The sequence below is a fragment of the Terrapene carolina genome, unplaced genomic scaffold (genome assembly GCF_002925995.2).
Source record: "Terrapene carolina triunguis isolate 2854851 unplaced genomic scaffold, T_m_triunguis-2.0 Scaffold112, whole genome shotgun sequence".
Classification (NCBI taxonomy): domain Eukaryota; kingdom Metazoa; phylum Chordata; order Testudines; family Emydidae; genus Terrapene; species Terrapene triunguis.
This window is the reverse complement of record NW_020664463.1, coordinates 8635943-8657310: the sequence shown is the minus strand read 5'-3', so window position 1 is coordinate 8657310 and position 21368 is coordinate 8635943. Positions and strand designations below refer to the sequence as shown.

Below are 21368 nucleotides of genomic sequence, written 5' to 3'. Positions count from 1 at the left end.
ATATATATCATGTTCCTGTGACTATTGCAGTGCTGCATAGGTTAAAAACCATGAAAAAAACTGCCCTAAAACAAACCCAATAGCCACTTAAAAAAAAAAAAGAAAGAAACCAAACAAAGGATTGTATTTTGGAGAAGCAGAGAATAGGAAGAACAATGGGCATTTCACAACACTGACATCAGTGCTCAGCAGTACAAGAGCAACAAGTCTGAAATGACTCCCATCTTGCCAACTTTGGTCAAGAAAGTTTACCTTGATGCTCAGCCTTAGCAAAAGGGAGTAGGTACCACATCTATTTGCGGTCTTCTACGATAATGCAGCATTGTGTTTTGTAATCTCAGATTCTTCAAGCGAGAGACACTAACAGATAAAAATATGACAGTTTTCCAGGAATATTCCAATCGAAACGGAAGTAGCTTCAGTGGTGTTTGCTGCCCCACTTTTGAATTTGCGTTCTGCAACTATTCTGTCAGACAAGTTTATGGACAGATGTATTCGCAAAGATAGGCACCGGTCCAGCAGTGCACTTTCACATGAGCTTGATTTTAAGTACAAGACTGTCCTTTCAGTTAAAGCATATGCTGAAGTTCTTTGAATACTAACATTAATTTTCCATGAATATTCTAATCTTGTAATCGTAAGTGTATACACCAGAATCATGGAACTGAAAATACCATGCAATCTGTGTTCAATTAAAACTCACCAACAAAGCTGGTGAAATAAGATTGTGATTTGAATGAATTATCCACAGAAAAGTGAATTGTACATGCACAATAAATCATCATGAGATCCCTATGTTTACAAAGCACAGAACCAGGGAAGGCTACGTTTCACAAGCATATGTGACGGACAGCTATGTGCTACAAAATGTAATGAAGCTGCACAGTCTTATTCCCTTTGCATTTTGTAGTTTTAGTGTGACAGGACCAGGAACAGCTGGACAGAACTTTATTAGAAACTACAGATTAAGTAGAGAAAAAAACCCTGAGGGTTTCAAGTTTACTTTTAGATTTTCATGGTGCAACCAAAATAAAAGTAGACTAGCAGAGTCTGTGGCTACGTTCCCCTTCACCTGCATGTTCTTCAAAGAGCAAAACCTACCAATATAAGCAGGACAGCTCTGGGCTCCAGAGCATCTTGGGTTGGTTTAGGTTCCAGAGTAAGCAGCCCTCATCTGTCTGGGGAAATAGATCTAGCTGGGTGGAGGGTCCCTAAGGCATCCTGCTACTGCAGGGTATAATGGGAGCCTGGAAGGAACATGCTCTAGAGCACATCTTGTTGTCCTTTAAAAAGGTGCCACATGCACGCCACTACACTTACCTGCTGCCAAATGTTACGGCTTTGATCTAACCTACTTGTGTGTGGAAGACAGAGCCCCTGTGATGTGACATGCCACCAGACATGAGAACCAGTTTCCCATTTAAGGAACACTAGACTAATCCTGCTCTAAAACTGCAGGACTTCTTGGGCTCCTCTTCCCATTCCCCACACAGGGCAGTATTCTCTCCCCCCCACCCCCCCAATCCATTATATCCTGCATGCATACTCCAGAACAGTGCAGCCATCCCAAATGAATGCTCAAAAATACCCTTTATGCTACTCCACCCCATCTTCCATATCCCACTCATTACATTTTTTTTACTATGTCTAGATCAGTGGTGCTCCAACTTTTTCAGTCACACCCCCCCCTTACCAGTAAATGAATCTGTCTGCACCCTTCCCCCTCCATTACTGCACAGTCAAGGCTTCCTCAGCAGAGGAGCTTGGGCTGACGGCAGAGTTGGGGGCAGAACTGGGGATGGGGGAGGAGCTGGTCTGGGGGCAGAGAAGGAATGAGGGCAAAGCCTGGCTGGGGGCAGAGTGGAGCCACGTCTGGGTTTGGAACTGGCCTGGCAGTGGAGAGGGAGTGGGGCAGATCTGGGCCTAGAGGCGGAGCAGGACTTAGGACTGAACTGGGCTAGGGGAGGAGCATGGTTGGGGGCGGAGCAGGGCTAGAAGCATGGTGCGCCCTCCCTGCCCCCCATGGCGGCTGGCCCTGGCCCTGCCACGCGGCACTCCCCCCACCCGCAGCATTCCTCTGTGTCACCCTAAGGGTGAGCACTGGTCTATATTTATAGACTGTGAGTAAACATAAAGGTTGGATTTCAAGGATAAGAAGGCAATATCTGTTTCTTTCTTGGGATGAAAAATCTGGCCTCATTGAAGTCAATGAGAATTTAGTGCAGCCAGGATTTTTCCCTACCTGTTTTCTTTGCAGACAGAAAACATTTAATAGTGTAAAATATTGTAATTTCCTGTTTTAATGTTTCTTAATCTCTCGTGCTGTGCATCAAACGCAGTAGAAACCCGAATGATTCTCTTTCTAGAACGTCAGACTAATAGCATTAGATAAACCCAGATTAAACTTTTTTTTTTTTTTTTTTTAATATATTCACATGTAGGAGAAGAATTTGGACTGGTTCCCTCGAATGCGAGCCATGTCCCTGGTTAGCAGTGAAGGTGACAATGAGCAAAATGAAATTAGAAACCTGCAAGAAAAGTTGGAGTCAACCATGAGTCTTGTAAAACAACTGTCTAGTCAGCTTGCTGAGCTCAAGGAACAGGTAAGTGTTTTTGAGCTGGGTAGAAAACGGACATATGAACACATGCTTAGAGAACTAGATTTTGTCTTGGGTCATGGTCAGGACCCTTTTGTATAAGAGACTTTTGTCTCAGAAAGGTTTTATTCCTGACTCAATAAAGCTTAGGGTAGGTGCACAGATATGGTTCTGGAAAGAATTTTTATTCTATTAACACAACTAGAGAACAGGTAAGCAAGACATTGAATTTTGAAACCCTAACAGCCAGGTAGGGGGAATCCAGTTACTAGATAATATGACTGCAAAATTATAATGTTATATATTGTGGTAGATCTGACCTTGTCCCCGTGGGTCCTGCGCTTCTAGGCGGTATATGCTAGCCTCAGTGGCTCTCTGTGACCCTCCACATAGCCCTTCTCTCTCTAGGGCCAGGGTTACAGTCTACTGAGCCCTTTTCATCATAAGCCAGCAAGGAGGTTGGTGAGAGAACTCCCACAGTCTCGGTTGTCCCTAGGGCTTGTTTTAGAACAGTTTAGCCTCCTGTCCTGACAGGGGCCTGACTTCCCCTCCCAGGAGGTGTTCCTGTAGTGGTGGGTTGGGGGGAACCCAGGCCCACCCTCTACTCCGGGTTCCGGCCCAGGGACCCTAATGGTAGCAGCTGTTGGCAGCCAACCTTTCACTGCCAGAGTTGCTACATTTCCCTGGGCCACTTCCCCACAGCTCTCCTGCTTCTCCTTTCTTCACCCTTACCTTAGGGCTCCCTTATCAATAACCTGAGGGTGTCTTCATTAACCATCCCTTCAGCCACGCTTCCTCTGGCTTCCTGGCTCTCCTCTGCCTGACTGGAGTGAGCCCTTTTTATAGTATCAGTGGGGCCTTAATTAGAGTCAGGTGGTCACATTAGCTTAATGGCCTCACCTGACTCTTTGCAGGTTAGTTGGAGTCAGGTGTTCTCATTAGCCTGGAGCAGCCCCTGCTCTGGTCAGTCAGGGAACAGAAAACTGTTAATCCAGTGGCCAGTATATCTGCCTTCTGCTATACCCAACTGGCCTGGGTCTATCACAATATATAATATTGCAGTCACATTTTTTGTTGAGCTTTGTATAGGAAATAGCTGCAAACTAGTTGAAATTGTTTTAGCTCAGCTCTCTGAAGTTACAGCCTATACCTGTTCTCCCACCCCCTTCACGCACACGTAAGTCCATTCTTTGCATGACACAGTCTCATACTTCAAAAGAAATCCTGTACTCAGTTTTTGATGAAAAAATTGCAGTTATTTTGCTTACATGTACTTTGCAAAAATGCCCTTCTAATGCTGTTGCGCTGTAATTGCATGTGCTGCTGCTAAATAATAGTCAAAAACCTCTCATCTTTATCTCCCTTTCCACCTTAGATGACAGAACAAAGAAAAAATAAGCAGAGGCTGGGCTTTCTTGGATCAAACACACCCCTTGTGAATCATCACATGCCACCACACTGATACCATGGGGAGAAGCTGTGACTAGCCTTTCATCGGTATTCCTGCTTGATTACAGAATAAAAAGCTGAGATTGAGAGGAGTGAACAGTGCCTATTGTTGCAAAGTTAAAAACAACCAAGTGCCAAGATGTTAAGTGGTTTAGCTCTGGGAACAATTTGTAACTGTTTTTTATGGTTGAAAGGGACCAAATCCTGGAATGCAAGGGAGTTCTTCTGTATTTATTCTATGGGCTAAACTCTGCTGGGTTTACACTCTGCAACTCAATTGGCTTCAATTGGGACTGTATACAATGCAAATCAGGGCAGTGTTTGGCTGTGTTCTTAAAGTTAATTTAAGATTTCTTCTCAAAGTAATGGAATAACCAAGGTGCAGGGGAGGAGGAATAGTTTAACACCACAAATGCAGCAGCCTTTTTCAGAATCAATCGAAGTTATTTCTTGTTTTATTTACCAAATAGCAACATCTGTTATATTTGCTTGTATTTACTTTTTTTTTTTTTTAAATATTACCATAAATGCATCAGCAGGAGCAGTTATAACATCACTGCACGTTAACTTCTGTTAGAGGCAAAAAACTCTACGCTTAGACAAAAAAAAAAAAGTGGCAAAGAAAAACATTAGTGCTTTTGAATTTTAACTGTCATCATGCAATTTCTTATTTATGACATGGAGCACAATGGATTTACAGCTGTGGGAACTTGGAATTAATGCACAGAACAGTGACAACATAACTAGAAGTGATTTTTCTCCTGGAGTCAGATGTTCTCTATTAATGTAGCTGCAAGTGGAGATTTCACGTATTATGATGTTAAATCATGTTTTAAATTCAAGCTTGAAAAAGGATTTAGAACAAAATGTATTTTAAAATTGGTATTGAGGTGACTTTTTTTGGTAAGAAGCTTAAAAATGACTACCTAGAAGGAATTGTAATGGTGTCATTACCTTCCATAAACACACCGTAGGCACTATTTGACATAAGTAAATTAGGGCCATATCCTGCTATCTTTACTCAGTCCTAGTTTCAGTGGAAATGTTGCCTGGATTATAGATCTGTTCCTGCTTGCCCTTCGTGCATGGAACTCCCATTGATGTCAGTGGAAGATAGGGTGTCCAGATGTCCCATTTTTATAGGGACAGTCCCGATTTTTGGGTCTTTTTCTTATATAGGCTCCTATTACCCCCCACCCCCGTCCCGATTTTTCACACTTGCTCTCTGGTCACCCTGGTGGAAGATGATCTTGTTGGATTGGGCCCTCAAGACAGGACTGTAGTGTCCAGCTGCAAGAGTGCACTTTTCAGCTATATTATTCTAGCGGTTTGAAAGTTACAAGGTTTGTTAAACTCCAAGAGACTTTTAGCCTGAGGGAGAGGTTTTCAAGGTACAAATGGGAGTGGGGGACTTAAATCCCTTTGAAAATCAATAGGTGTTAGGATCTAACTGCCCTTTGTGCCTTTGAAAAGTCTCCCCTTTAATTAAGAGCAGGGTATTTAGCAGGCATCAGTAAGGGATTTAAAGAGGCATTCATTAGAGCTGCTTGGGAAATCATTTATCTGCCCCCCCCCCAAAAAATTTCAGGGGCAAAAAAGGAAAATTAAACAAAAATGAATGTCAAAAGACTTACGGTTTTCAATCACTGACAAGCCAGTTAATTTTTAAAGCAGAAATGGATTTTTCCAGTTTTCATTAAAAAGCCTTTTTTTTTTTTTGGTCAAAAAGTTTGATCAGCTTTTAAGTAGCTCCAATATTCATTTAAAAAAAATGGGTAAATGTTACTGTTATAAAAGCAAGTCAGGAGAGAACTGGCAGGACTGGAAAAAAAGATGGGACTTTTCTCTCCTCCAATTACACACACACACACACACACACCTTTTATGGCTGTTCCTGGAAGCCATATCTTTCACATGGGATAAAGGGAAATTTTAGGGCCTCACTTACAAAAAGGGAGCTCTGTATGTGTCTTCAGCACTTTGACACTCTACAGGTCCTGACATGGGCTTAATTCTGAGAGGCACTAAACACTTCCAGGATCAAGCTGTGTATTTCCCTATCAGAAATGCACATCCCAACTTGAGCCTAGTCTGTGTGCAGTGGCATCCACATTTGTGTTACACACAATGTGTACCATCGTGTGCCACTTTACATGAATGAGCAGGATCTACAAGGGTGAAGTTTACCTTCTTCGGAGATCCTCAGACTATACAACTATGAGTTTGCACCTTATGATCAATCCATAAGGCCACAAATGGTTCACCCTGAGGAGAGGGCAATAGAAGCTCCACGAGGGGAGCCTCTTTTCCCTTCTGAGAGGCTTCAAACATGGAATAGTATGATTTGGGCTTCACTAATTAAAACTCATGAACCTCTATCCTTAGCTTGTACAAGTAATATGCTGGAGCCCTACACTGGGGTTTGTAGCCTCTAATATGGCTGTCGTGGTGCAAACAACTAGTGTAGATGCAGTGGACCAGTGTAAACCATGACTTGCTTGAAACCAAGATAAGCTGCACCAGGGTCAGTTGTGGTTTACACCACTGGATTGCATTCATACCGAGGCCTGGTATACACTAGAAAATTAGGTCAGTTTAACTACCACAGTCAGGGATGGGAAAGATCCACACCCCTGGGCAGCATTGTCAAGCCAACCTAAGTCCCTGTCTAGACAGCACTAGGTTGATGGAAGAATTCTTCCATTGACCTAGCTACCGCCTCTCAGGGAGGTAGATTACCTACCCCAACAGGAGAACCTCTCCCGTCAGCATAGGGAATGCCTACACTGCAGTGCTGCTGCAGCGCCGCTGTAGCATTTTAAGTGTAGACGTACAATCTCTTGGGCTATGTCTACACTAGCACTTTTGTTGGTGAAACATATGTCGCTCAGGGTTTGTGGAGAAAAAAACAAAACGCCCTCCCAACCGACAGAAGTGCCGGTGGACAGCGCTATGTCAGTGGGAGACGCTTTCCTGCTAACATAGCTACCACTGCTCATTGGGGGTGGTTTAATTATCTCTCCTGTCGGCATAGAGCAGCTACACGGGAGGTCTTACAGCAACACAGCTGCATCAGTACAGCTGTGCCGCTGTAAGGTCTGTAGTGTAGACATGGCCTTAGGGTATCACTTCAGCTACACTGGTGCAGCTACATCAGTGGCTGAAACCAAAAATTAGGTAAGACCAGATTTTCCTCTTCTCACTTTCCCTGGTGTAAATAATGAAGTCAGTGGAGTTCTAGTTGTAAGATTGGTATAAAATTAGAGAATCCCACCATATCATTTTTAATTCACTTTAGATTTGATAAACTGTATAAAGTAGTCAACTATTTCAATATCAATTCCCTCTTACACTCAGCCATATAAAGTAACATTTATTGGAACTAAAACACGTTTATGATTGTTATTTGTGGGGGGAAGGAGTGGGATAATACTGGAAGTAGCTGGCACTTGTTTACAGTTAGAAAACCAACCAAACGATTGCACAAGAAGGGAGGTTTTTGCTGTATGAGCTGGAAAACTTGAGAACAGACTTATTTGTGCACTAAATTCCTGATTGCAGTTCCAAGCTGCAAGCGCTCTCTCTACCCTCAGTCCCCACTAACATTTCCCTTCCTTACAAGAACTCATCTACTACAGCACGGCTGTTTAGAGGAGATCTAAAACTGGAAGAAAAAAAAAAAAAAGTTGTAGTAGACACCAGCTAATGTTTGCCCCAGTGCCTTTCTGATGTTTATTGCTTCTGAGACAGACCTCCTTAATCAATAAGAGTAGAAAATGCTACTTGCACAGATTGTAAATATCTTTCACTTGTGTTTGACATGCTTGCTACTTCTGCTGGAAGGTCACTGCAGCCCTTACTCACATGAGTAATCCTTACACAGGCAAGTAGTCCCATTACCTTCAACAGGGGACACTTACATGATTAACAATTGCAGGACCAATTTCCAGGCCTTTAAGGGTTAAAAAAAAACACCACCCATTGATGAATTCATGGAAGATAATGGGGTGGGGGGAAATCACTTTTATACACATTTGTATGTATATCTTTGTTTAATGAAGCCAAGATGTCCTATTCCTATGCAAGTATCTATAACATATTTATACAAAATGATTGAAACTATAAACATCTATGAACTTTCAATGCCTTAGAGGGAATAACTAAACTATTTGACAATTAAAATCTATGTATGTCCATTGCTGCTGACTAACTTTTTTATTAAAAGTTGTCATTTTATACGTGTTCGTTTCTGTATATTCCATTGCAGAGCCGTGTGCAAATGCGTGTTGCTAAATTAAAATCTTTTTAGAAGAGTTGGGGTGTTTGTACTGTAATGGTGTAGTCCAGGGGTCGGCAACCTTTAGCACGCAGCCCATCAAGGTAATCCCCAGCAGATTACCCTGATGTGTCGCATACCGAAGGTTGCCAACCCCTGGTGTACTCACTCATGCAATAAATGTGCTGTATGTAAAAATATGTTTATTCCAAGTCACGGATTGGATGGCTTCACCCTAATTCCTCAGGGATAAGGCTCAAACCCAGCAAAGCAATTAAATGCATACTTAAGTACATGAGTTTTTCCATTAGAGTTAAAGGGCCAGATTATCAAAGGTATTTAGGTGCCTAAAGTTGCAGAGAGATGCCTGCTTAGGTGGTTTTGAAAATCCTAATAGTCACCTGTCAGCATCTTTAGGCACCTAAGTACATTTGCAAATCCAGCCCAATGTGACTACTCTATTTGCTTAAATCTAAGCACATCTTAAATGGCCCTGCTGGCTCAAGACTCAGATCCCCACATCACACATACAACTTTTCCCTATGACATTAGCATACATGGGCACTTTTGTTCGGAATTTCAATAGAAGCCAGGGACTGAATGAACCATGAAACTGACCGTCATTCCTAGCAGTGGTTCCTCTACAGCATAAAGCAGGGGTGGGCAAACTTTTTGGCCTGAGGACCAGTTAGGGGAGGGGGTTGTGGCCCAGCGCCCCCCCCCCAGGACTCCTGCCCCATCCAACCCCCCATTCCCTGACTGTCCCCCCCCCGCTCCCTGTCCCCTGACTGCCCCCAGAACCCCTACCCCTGACTACTCCCTGCCGCCCCATCCAACCTCTCCTCTCATTCCTGACGGCCCCCCCCAGGACCCCTGCCCCATCCAACCACCCCTTCTCCCGGTCCCCTGGCTGCCCCCCTGCCATCCCATCCAACCCCTCCTTTCATTCCTGACTGCCTCCCCCCAGGACCCCTGCCCCCATTCAACCCCCCTGTTCCCCTCCCTCTGACCACCCCGACCCCATCCACACCCCAACCCCCTGACCACCACCCCAAACTCCCCTGCCCTCTATCCAACCCCCTCGCTCCGTGCCCCCTTACTGTGCTGCCTGGAGCACCAGTGGCTGGCCTGGCTGGAGCCAGCCATGCTGTCGCCATCACACAGCGCCGAGCACTGGGTCAGGCCGGGCTCTGCAGCTGTGCTGCCCCAGGAGCTCACAGCCCCGCTGCCCAGAGCATTGTGCCGGCAGCAGCGGGGCAAGCTGAGGCTGCAGGGGAGGGTGAACAGCAGGGGAGGGGCCAGGGGCTAGCCTCCCAGGCCAGGGGCTCAGGGGCCGGGCAGGAGGGTCCCGTGGGCCGGATGTGGCCCTCAGGCCGTAGTTTGCCCACTTCTGGCATAAAGGCACGTTAGCTCAGCAGAAGGGAAAAGCTTTCACTGCCCTGTCTGCTATACTTGTCCTGTGGATACAGGGCTTAACTATTCAAGAACTTGAGCACCATCACAACACTTACTGAGGTCAATAGAAATTGAAAATGCTCAGCACCTCACAGGATCAGACATATAGAGGACATCACTCTCCAGGGTTGTCAATCTGACATCTTTCATAAGCACTGAAAAACAATTGACATTTTTAGAAGATATATTGCATTTCCAAACTGAACTTCCTTGTTATGCGTAGGAAGATTCATGGTCAGACATCTCTTCTTCTTGCCTGAGACTTCTATTGTGGAGATTCATCCATCAAATAATCAGAGCACATGAGATGGTGTAAAGGTCCCTTCAGAGTAATGATTGGTGGAAGGAATCTAATGTGATCTACCTAAAAGACACACCATAGAGATTCTTCAGTTTGAGATGTTTTATATATAAATGTTTGAAGAAACATATTGAAAAATAGTAGGTTGTTTCTCCCCATCAAAGAAAGTAGGCCAGAAAAAACAGCCAAAGAAGTTACCTCTGTGAGCTGGAGGAACTGGTATAAATGGAAGCTGTGGTCAAGGGTTAAGAGATGATGTATTGGAGCATAGTGAGGAAAATACCAATTTTGCTTCAGACTTAGTTTTAGAAAAAGTCACTCTCAGAAAAGTGAGACAACATATGGATGAATCCAGTTTAAATTTAACAAACAGGATGGTTTCTGTATAATTTTGAAAATATCCTGTAGAATTCTTAAGCATGTGTAGAACTCTGCTAGTCTAAAGGATGATGCAGTAGAAAGGATATACTCTTTTACGGGGCTTTTTCATAAATGATGTCGTAAGAGTAACTGTTGCTCCAATTTAAGACTAATCTAGACCAAGATTTAAAAAAGATTAATTTTAGGCTAAGCCCATACAGGCGCCATTAGGTACTCAAGGCTTCTGGAAAAAAAATAATTAGGCAGATGATATAGGTTTAGGAGATTAGCTTTAGGTTTCTATTTCTGAGAAATGTTGATCCTAAAAAGATCTCTATTTTGTTCACTATCCACAACTGTGGGCAGATTAGTTCCTCAACTTCAGCCACACTGACTTCTTCAGTGTGGTTTAAGGAAGAGTTAGGCTCCTCGTCTTCTACAGTTATCGTTGCTGTGACAAAGGGTGGAATATCATCTTTGGAACAGCCTGTCTGTCCTCTACAGACTGCAAACAATTTTATTTTTAAGTAAAGAAAACAGATTCTTAGATCTACTGACCTTTTCTTTCTCCCAGAAAGCCTATAAGAACCACTGACCATATGATTCCTATTTCATACAATCAGACTGAGCATTCTGTATACTTCCTTCATGAAATTTACTGAAATAGGTATGAGCAACTAAATAAATTCAAGCTCAAAGAATTTTAAATTAGAAGCATGCTGTTATCACTTCATACTTGCCTATTCTATCTGTACTCTGTACTTTTCTGGCTTCAAGCAGAAAGTTGAAATTTGTCTTGTGCCTTGTCTTTATAACCTTGCAATGTCAAAGTTGCTACAAACAGACAACTATTACCTTTCTCTTTACACAGAATAATACTCTATCACCTCTCTCAGCAACCACTCAGAACGTATAGAACACAACATTGAGATTATTTGTCCAGGATTTCTCATTTAGAATGTTAGCATTAAGGTAGAACATTCACCATCATGTGCTCATAAGAGCATAATAATGGCCAGACGGGGTCAGACTAATGGTCCATCTAGCCCAGTATCCTGTCTTCCAACAGTGGCCAGTGCCAGATGCCTCAGAGGTAATGAACAGAACAGGACAATTATTGAGTGATCTGGCCTGTCAACCAGTCCCAGCTTCTGACAGTCAGGGGTTTAGGGACACCCAGAGCATAGAGTTGCATTCCTGACCACTTGGCTATTGGTCATTGATGGACCTGATTCTTTTTTGAAGCCAGTTATACTTTTAGCCTTCACAAATCCCTTGGCGAGGAGTTCCACAGCGTGACGGTGCATTGTGTAAAGAAGTACTTCCTTATGTTTTAAATTTGCTGCCAATTCATTTCAGTCAGGTCACCCCGGTTCTTGTTACGTGAAGGGGTAAAGAATACTTCCTTATTCACTTTCTCCACAACATTCGTGATTTTATATGCCCCATAGACATCTTTTCTAAACTGACCAATCCCAGTCTTTTTAATTCCTCCTCATGTGGAAGCTGTTTCATACCCCTAGTAATTTTTATTGCCCTTTTCAATGCTTTTGCCAATTCTAATATCTTTTTTGAGATGGGGCAACTAGAACTGCATGAAGTATTCAAGGTGTGGGCATAACATATGCATCCGAAGAAGTGGGTTGTAGCCCACGAAAGCTTATGCTCTAATAAATTTGTTAGTCTCTAAGGTGCCACAAGTACTCCTGTTCTTTTTATGGATTTATATAGTGGCATTATGATATTTTCGGCCTTATCTATCCCTCTCCTAATGGTTCCTAACATTCCTTTAGCTTTTTTGACAGCTGCTGCACATTGAGCTATCCACGATAACGTCAAGATCTCTTTGAGTGGCAGCAGCTAATTATGTTTTCCAATGTGCCTTACTTTGAATTTAATCTGCCATTTTGTTGCCCAATCACCCAGTTTTGCAAGATCCCTTTGCAAGTCTTCAGAGTCAGCTTTGGACTTAACTATCTTGAATAATTTTGTTCGTCTGCAAACTTTGCCACCCCACTGTTTACCCCCTTTTCCAGATCATTTAAGAATATGTTGAACAGCAATGGTTCCAATACAAATCCTTGGCTGACCCTACTATTTACCTCTCTCCACTCTGAAAACTGACCACTTATTCCTACCCTTTGTTTCCTTTTAACCAGTTACTGACCATGAGAGGACCTTCCCTCTTATCCCATGACTGTCTGCTTAAGAGCCTTTGGTGGGGGGTGGGAGGGGGGGAAGGGGCTGGTCAAAATCCATTGACACTATATTAACTGGATCACCCATATCTACATGCTTGTTGACACTGTCAAAGAATTCTAGCAACAGATTTGTGGAAGGCAAGATGCTAATATCAGGTATAGTATTTCTTTCCCCTTCCTTTATCTCAGCTTATCTTATCTTTCTGCTGTTATACAGACCACAGTAGTGTCTTTTGAGGACATATATAATACAGATTTAAAGTCTGATAGGAGAGCAAACAGTCTCTAAAGGAAAATATTTACTAAATCTATATAGGAATACATAACTGTACTTATAACCCTTGAAACAACTGTTAGAATTATTGTCAATTTTCACAACACTTTTGGGGATACTTCCTCCTCCCCCCCCCCAGGTTCTGTACTTGTTATTATCACTAGTTCAAACGCAAGAATATAATTATGTGCATGTACATAGATTCCTCCTGGAGAAGAGCCCCAAGGGAGTGTTTTACCCTTTTCAGGCTCTGTAGAAGAGTTTCCAAGCTTTCTGTGTGGCATGCAGGCTCCTTAAAGTCTGGGGAACAAGCGATAGTCCCACAGCTGCCTTCAAACATCCTCCAAGTCCTTGCAATGACAGCCTGCAATTTGCATAGCCCGCAGCAAGTTCTAGTCTGCTGCTGCAGTTGAGAGGGAGCCTGCACTCTAAATTCAAGAAAGGAGTACAGTCTAGGACCACAGTCCTTACAACAGATCCTTCTAGTCCTTGTGCTGTGCCATACCTGATTCTTTAAGTCTGATTCCTCCTCTTCATCAACTCCTCTCTCTCCCCTTGGTTCCATTCTCAGAGAGCAACTCTGAGTGTTTCCTGCCAGGCATATGGAAGTCACCTAAGTGGCTTCAAACAGCTAAGGAGCACACCTAGTGCCTTCCACACCCAATTTCTGTATTACTCTGGCCCATCCTGCAATCACCCTACCCAGCTCCAACAAGTCCCCAAAAACAAAGGCAAACATTACATATCCTCCCCCACTGTTTTTCCACTTATTGACACCACTAAATGCTGCAATGCAAGCACCTGGGTTGCACTTGCACCATAAAATGCCTTTATTTACAATTATAAACCATTTGTCAGTTAATACAATATATAACAAACAGGAATTTCTTAAGCGCTACATGCAGCATGTCATAGCACATTACAAACAATTTTCAGACTTGGCTTGATTTTAAATCTCAGTAAGATCTGTTAAACAAGCAAATTTTGAAGAAACTCAAACTGGGAAGAGAAGCAGACCGACAAACCTAGTCCTTGATCCTGCAATTGGATCTGTGAGGGTAGACTGCTGTGCTTACATGACGCAGCATTGGAATCTGATTGATTTTGCTTGCAGATTGGGGGAGGGGGTGAGTTTCATCCAGGTGGATCCAGTTGTAGGATTGGGGCCCAACTCACCAGCCAGTATTTTTTTTCCCTTCTGGCCCCCAAACTTTGTGTTATGCATTAGCTCCCAATAACATTTGATATGAAGGCTCAAAAATACCTTTGTGAATCCAGCCCTGTCACTTTAGGCACTTAAATCCCAGAATCAGGTCCCATTGGGACTTCGTGAATCCCACTCAGCTGCCACCAAACCCTTTAGGCACCTAAACTCACTCGGTGCTGGAGTTCCAAAAATATGCCTATGTTTCTAACTCTGAGCACGTGCACTGCCACCTCCCTCTAGATAGCTGGACACCTAAGCCCCAGAGCCATGCACAAGATAGTCATCCCTCTGTGTAACTCGCTTGCAGGCCCAATCCAATAGGCATTTTCAGAGGCCACTTACCAGACCAGGCCATGCACGAGGGCTCACACAAGACAGCTTCGGGTTGCGAAGAGGACAACCTCCCTCATTACTTCTAGCCCAGTGGTTCAGGTACTCACCTGGGATGTAGGAGGTGAGGAGGACGCCCCTGCCCCAGTTCAAGTCCATCCTCCAGAGTCATTGGGTCAGAAAGAGAGCCTGAGAATGACTGTAGTCTGGTGGTTAGAGCACTCAGCCAGGAGGTGGGTGACCCAGGGTTGAGTTCACCTGCTCCAGTGATACTTTACATAGCCACAGCAGAACAGCTTCAACAGAAGAGACTGACGGAGCCCCACATGAGACTATCCCATAGCTCAGTGATGAGGATACTCATCTGAGAAGTGCATATCTCTGTTCAAATCCCCCACCATCCCCCTGAGGAAAGAAGGGACCTGAACTGGGAGTCTCCCACAGGTGAGTCTCCTATACCCTGAGTTGGGGGACTGAGGGAGGTTGTCCTCCCTGCCCCTTGCAAAACAAAACAAACAACCTAACTCCAAGGGAGGGTTTGCAGGGGAGAATCCCAAGCAGAGGGAGGTGTCCTTCTGCAGCTCAGATTTAGGCATCTATTTCCACAAAAGAAGCAAAGCTTAGGACACAGCCCTCTCCTTGGCGAGCTTACGTGGGGAGCCACCTCGCCTGCTGGCTTTTGTGACCCCTAAGTCACCCATCTCCCTCCATTCCTTCCTTGACAAAAGGTGCCAAACTCAGGCTTTGTGAATCCCAGTGGTTTTCTAGGCACCTGGGGGTTAAGTGTGGCAATGCTCAGTGTCCCCACACCTACGTTACTCTTGGGGCTAGATTCGCAGAGGAAAACTGTGGTCTCAGGCAGGCTGTCATAACTTTGTGTCATCAGGGCGGGTGCAAGGATGTTTTGCACCTTAGGTGAAACTTTCACCTTGCGCCCCCCCCCCCCCCCACCCCCTGGCCGCCCCCCCCCCCCCCCCCCCCCAGGCACTCCCCCACGGCAGCTCCCCACCCTGAGGCGCCCCTCCCGCAGCAGCTCTCCCCCTCCGCGGCAGCTCCCCGCCCCAGCTCATCTCTGCTCCGCCTCCTCCCCGAGCACGCCATCACCGCTTCACTTCTGCCGCCTCCCAGGCTAGTGGCGCCAATCAGCTGTTTGGCGCCACAAGCCTGGGAGGGAGAGAAGCAGAGCGGGGCGGCGTGCTCAGGGGAGGAGGCGGAGCAGAGGTGAGCTGGGGCGGGGAGTTCCCCTGCGTGCCACCTCCCCCCCACTTACTTGCTGCAAGCGACCCTCCCCGCGCCCCCCTGCCCCAGCTCCCTCCTCCTAAATGCCGACGACGACTGGGGCGGCTGAAGATCCGGCCGCCGCGGAAGGACCCGAAATGCCGCCCCACAAATGCTAGCGTCCTAGGTGACCGCCTAGGTCGCCTAATGGGTTGCACCGGCCCTGTGTGTAATTGATTTAAATAGCTGTACATTGAATGCTCTTAAGATGGAGATTATGAAATTCCAGTCAATTACAAAAGGTTTAAAGATATTACTAAGTGCCATGGCATCAAGTAGCCCTTAATTTTGTTCATTTGGGCAAAGTTACAGTGACCTACAGCTACACTGAGAGGTTCAGGACACTGAACCCAGAGCAACTCTGAAATGAAGTATTTTCAGTCCTGATCTGGCTCAAGCCACAACATTTGGCTTCTGGTTTGTATTTTCATATTTGAGGATACTGGGATTTGGTTCAGGTCCTGATACAGTTATTTGTTTAGTTAGACAACATACCCTAAAAGGACAAGTTTTAAAAGTGGCCTGAACTTGACTTCTAAACTTTTTACTCACAATTTGCTAGAGGGGTCCAATTTCTTGGTGTCTCTAAAAAAAATAAAAATTGAGAGAATCAGATTTTGGTGATTTTACTTGATCGGCACAAACGATTGCAGTCTGTATGCACATTCTAGAACATTCACATACAGAACTGAAAGTACAGATTTATAGGTGGTGATTATGAAGGAGGGCAGCCTTCGGTAATCCAAATTCTGACACCCCACAGGTCAGACCTAAACAGATGGAGAGGAAGCATGAGATTCAGGTTCTATTTCAGAACTGTGTGACTTTAGGCAAGTCATCTCTCCCTGCCTTGGGTCACTCAGCTGTGAAATGGGGATAGGAAAAGGGGCACCACTGCCTCCCAAGCAGCCCCTTGTGGTGGAATGTGTCTCTGCGGTGGCCTGCCTCATTTATCCCCTCAGTGAGACAATTTTAACAGCCCAGTCAAGGAGAAGCCAAACACTCTACAGCAGCATCTCTCCCTTTAGTAAAGCCTCCCAAAAGGAGCACTTATACGATCGTTTAAAGACTCTTACTTTGGACCACAGATAAAATGGAAAAAGTCCCAACACAAGAGTCTCTAGATTCCAGCAGCTCCTTCTGCTGTAACGTCTCAGGCTTCTCTGCTGCCTGGAGAGCCCTACAGTCTCCCCCATGTAAGCGCAGGGTCTCTCCGAGGCCTCCTTGCCTAGGAAGTTCTGTAATCCCTTCTCTCTCTGCCTTAGGGATACCGCTTCTGCCTAGTCCAGGCTTGCTGGGAGTTCCCCTTCCTCCAGAGCTTTCTTTCTCCTCAGCAGCCTGCTGAGCTTAAGGGTCTATTTGGATCATCATTAGCCTCCATTCCCTGGCTCGTCTCTCTACCTGGAGCCGGGCCAGTTCTTGCTACAGCCCAATCAACTGATAAATATTTTTCTTCCATAAGGTGCTGACCTCCTGCAATTCTGTTTGGCACTTTTCAAGCTGCTCCCATCAGCTTTGGGGCTGGTCAAGAACTTTCTCTCCACCCCCCTCCACTCTCGTTACTCAAGCTTCCAGCCCTAATTCCTTTCCCACTTGATCTCCCTGTCCTGGGCTGTTCTATTTTCTGCTGCATGAGGAGTGAAAACCACCCAGTCTCACTCCAGAATTATTGGCTAGGGCAGAGACACCTGTACCCCGATATAACGCTGTCCTCGGGAGCCAAAAAAAATCTTACCGCGTTATAGGTGAAACCGCGTTATATTGAACTTGCTTTGATCAGCCGGGGCGTGCAGCCCCACCCCCCTGGAGCACTGCTTTACCGCGTTATATCCAAATTGGTGTTATATCGGGTCACGTTATATCGGGGTAGAGGTGTAGTTGACCACCCTGGTGCACACCTGACCTCCCCAGCCCTGGAACCCCAGCTCAACTTCTTCCATGGGGTAGATGTGACTCTTGCCACATACCAGAAGATTTTGGTCTACTTTGTTCACCCTTGTCCCAACTTCCCAGACCAGTCCCTTGACCATCGCTTCTCCCAACCTAACTGGTTCCACGTACAGCTGAGACCCCATAACTTTCCAAGTGGACTCCCAGACCCTTTTGCGGCTGTGGTAATAGGCTAGATAATCATGCACCATGACTGGACATCCTGATCTAATATGCTCAGGCTGGCCACTCCTGAGGCACACCTGTGGGCTCCCCTGACCATCCCCACAAGTGTTGCCACTAGATTAGAGGACTACCTAGGCCCGCAGTAGCTCTTGTGTATCCCCCCAGATTCTGGTGTATCCCTCTTGAGAGCTTCCCTGGGCCACCCCCCGTTGAGCCTCTGTAAATTTACCATGTCGTGTAGGCTGCTTGTCTTCCTCCAGCATCCAAAAAGGCCTCTGCCCATTCAACAGCTTCCCCTACTGAGGCTGCCTGAAAGTGCCTGACCCAGCTTTGGGTTCCCAGGAGTAGAATCTTTAGGAACTACTCCAGGACAGTTTGGCTCTGGATACTATCCAGAAAGCTGGCCTTGGGGCAGAGCCACCGATCCACAAGTACTGTAATGTCTGAGAACCCCTCACAGAAACCATGTCACACAGTCAGTGTCTATATGCCTCTAGAATCAGTCCCAGTCAGTCCAGCATGACCGCCTTCACCACTGGCTAGGAGCTCGCCTGTTCATTGCTTACTGTTGGTAAGTGTTTTGAGCCTCACCTGTCAGGAACGGTGCTATGCAGTCTACCCAGGTCAATTCTTCCCATCCCACAGCACTTGCCACTCTCCGATGTCCAGAGAAAGGTTTGGGGTTGTCCTCCCAATTTCACCAGGCCTGGGATCAGCTGGCCCAAGGTCCCATTATAAAGAAAGTTGCCTGACATCCCTTGGCCCAACTGCTTTTGTAACCACCCTTGTTGGAAGTGGGCCTCTTGCCACCTCTGCTGAGCAGCAATTTGTGCCTCCTACTGTTTCTTCAGGATCTTCATCAGTTGCATGATCAGAGCCTTGGTCTGCTGCTCCTGTTCTTTGTTGCCACTGTATCGTCTATTGCTATCTTGTTACTAACAGGCAGAGCACTTCCTCCATTTCCCCCTTAGCCACCCAAATGTGGTGCGGGTCAGGCACTATTACGAGTTCAACCTTCTTTTCACTGGGCAAAGGTCCACCTCACTCCCTCTAGTATCAGGGGCTGATGGAGTTGCTCACATTCTCCATCATGTGACATAACAGGGCTTCTTCCCAGCCTCCAATCATACACTGCAACACACAGTCTCCTTTAAGTAGGTTTGTTATCCATAAATAAGCAAACAGACAAAAAAAGACCGTCCCTCAGCTCACCCTTAGTCCTAGAGTTTCACGGCCTCCCATCCCAAGGGTCTCTGGTGATCCTGCTTCTGTCAGCCTCACAATCCCAGCCAATCCTTATTCAGCCAGCTCTGTCACTCTTCTGGAACAGCTGCTCCAGAGCAACCTTCCTAAGCTTCTGGTCCCTTGCTCCAGGGACCTGTCACATGTGTTAGTTCCATTCTTCAATGGTCCCAGGCAGAGCTTGTCCCAATAACTCCCTTTCTTCCTGTCCTCTGACACAGGGCCGGCTCTGGCTTTTTGGCCACCCCAAGCAAAAAAATAAATAAATAAACCTGCGGAGCGGCCGGAGCGTGGGTGCAGGGGGACCGGCTGGGGGGGGGGGGGGGGGGCGGGAGCAGGCAGGAGAGAGAGAGAGAAGGGGGCGGCCAGGGCTACAGCAGGGGCGCTGCCACGCGGCCCCTCCCACCGCGTCGCCTCCTGCCGCGAGGGCTCCGCTCCGGTCGGCGGGGAGGGAAGGAAGAGGACTGCCCTGCAGGGCGCTCTGGTTCTCCGCACCACTGCCCCCTACAGGGCGACCAGAGTGGAACAAGAACAACAATAACAAAAAAGCAGCCGTGCCGCCCTAGGATTGGACAGAATGCCGCCTCCAACAATCTGCCGCCCCAAGCACCAGCTTGCTCAGCTGGTGCCTGGAGCCGGCCCTGCTCTGACAGGCCTTTGCAGTTCCATCCCCTTTGATCAGCTTCACTGGCTACAACTGCTCTGACACAGCAGAAGTGGATCACCTCTGCTTGCAGGGGTTAGCTACCCTGGGGTAGGGATAATAATGCTTCTTACCAAGGGTTTACGAGATCTTAATTGATGAATATTTGTCAAGCGCTTTGAGAGCTTAGATGCAAGGTGCTATAGAAGTACAAATTATTATTAAGAATGAGGAAATACTGCAAGGAGGGAAATAAGAAATGGACAGTGGGATTCTTATCTTTAGGGCAAAGCCCATCTTCTCTTCTTCCCACCCCCCCCAGAGTTGGAAGATGGCTGAGATGAGCAACTCAGATAGTGGTTGCATTGGTGGAGTTTAATACATTTTTATGTAGTGTTATCAGTAGCCAATGGACTATTTATGGACGTCTTTCTAGAAAAGAGGATCTACATCAACCAGAAGCTTGGGCTTGGTGCAGAAGTTACTGGGTGAAGTTCTATGGCCTGCATTATGCAGGAGGTCAGACTAGATGGTTATAATGGTCTCAAAATCTATTAACTGTATTTTTAAGAGTTTGTCCAGGGTGCCCCATTTGGGATGCGTGCTCTTTTATGTAGTGACAGCCAAACTAAATAAGGAAAACTACAAACTGATCTGGAAATTTACAGAGTACAAGCGATCTTGCAAAATTGTCTGTGGTTCCTGGCTCAGGATGGGTTGGAAATATGACAAGACTAGCCTCTCATGTTAATATGATACTTCTGCTTCCGGGCTTAGCTCAAAGCAGGAGGTGGAGGAATGCATGAGAATGGAAAAAGAGAAACTAAAGCAAAACCTAATCAAACTTGTTTTAAACTTGAAATAAATAAATAGATTCAATAGGGACCATTATGATTATTTAGTCTGACCTCCTATATATCAGAGGCCAAAGAACTTCACCTGGTAATTTCTGCATCAAGCCCATAACATTTGTTTGAGTTATAGCCTAGGTTTCCAAAGACATCCAGGGTTGATTTAAAGACTGAGTGATAAAGAATCCACCACATCCCTAGCTAAATTCAGGTTTGGTTCAAACAAAGTTCCAGTCCAGGTGCTGTACCTACTTAAGCATTATGGTGTGGCAAACCATCACATATCATAAGGAGATCCCTGGCACTCTGCACATTTTTACCTGACTGAGAACTCCCTTTCAACTAAAGGTTCAGAACCAGAGCCTCTCAATTCAACAGATCACCTGGCAGAGCTCCTGTGTCCTTTCCAATGAGTTTGATTTTGGAGACTTATCTCCAAGTTACATAAATTGTGATGGGGAGGAATAAAATGTCTTCCATATTTACAATATATGGCCTACACAATCAGATATTGCAGTAATTTGGCTCATAAGGATCTAGATACATAGACATTTCCTAATAGTTAGAACACGGCACAAGTCCCATTCCCTACTCAACTACTGGCTGTGTGACCTTGAGACAGTCACTTCACCTCCCCGATCTATGAAACAGGGAAAATTATATTGCCCCACCTTTGTCACTGCATGGAGATTCTCAGATGATGGTGAGTAGTATTGTTATTGCATGAAGAGGCAACCAGGCCTGGATCATAAGCGATGGTACCACAATGAAAAAAAAATAAGGACTAGT

At 45.6% G+C, this 21368-nt stretch overlaps 1 protein-coding gene across 1 annotated transcript in view; it reads left to right on the top strand.

Annotated features, from left to right (window-relative positions):
- ITPR2 (inositol 1,4,5-trisphosphate receptor type 2) overlaps positions 1 to 5207 on the top strand; it is a 346451-nt gene extending 341244 nt beyond the window's left edge. The window contains exons 56-57 of the mRNA XM_026652241.2: positions 2442 to 2603; positions 3973 to 5207. Coding sequence (XP_026508026.1) covers positions 2442 to 2603; positions 3973 to 4059 — 249 coding nt within the window. The 3' untranslated portion in view covers positions 4060 to 5207. The remainder of the gene's footprint in view (positions 1 to 2441; positions 2604 to 3972) is intronic.
- The last annotated feature ends 16161 nt before the right edge of the window (positions 5208 to 21368 follow it).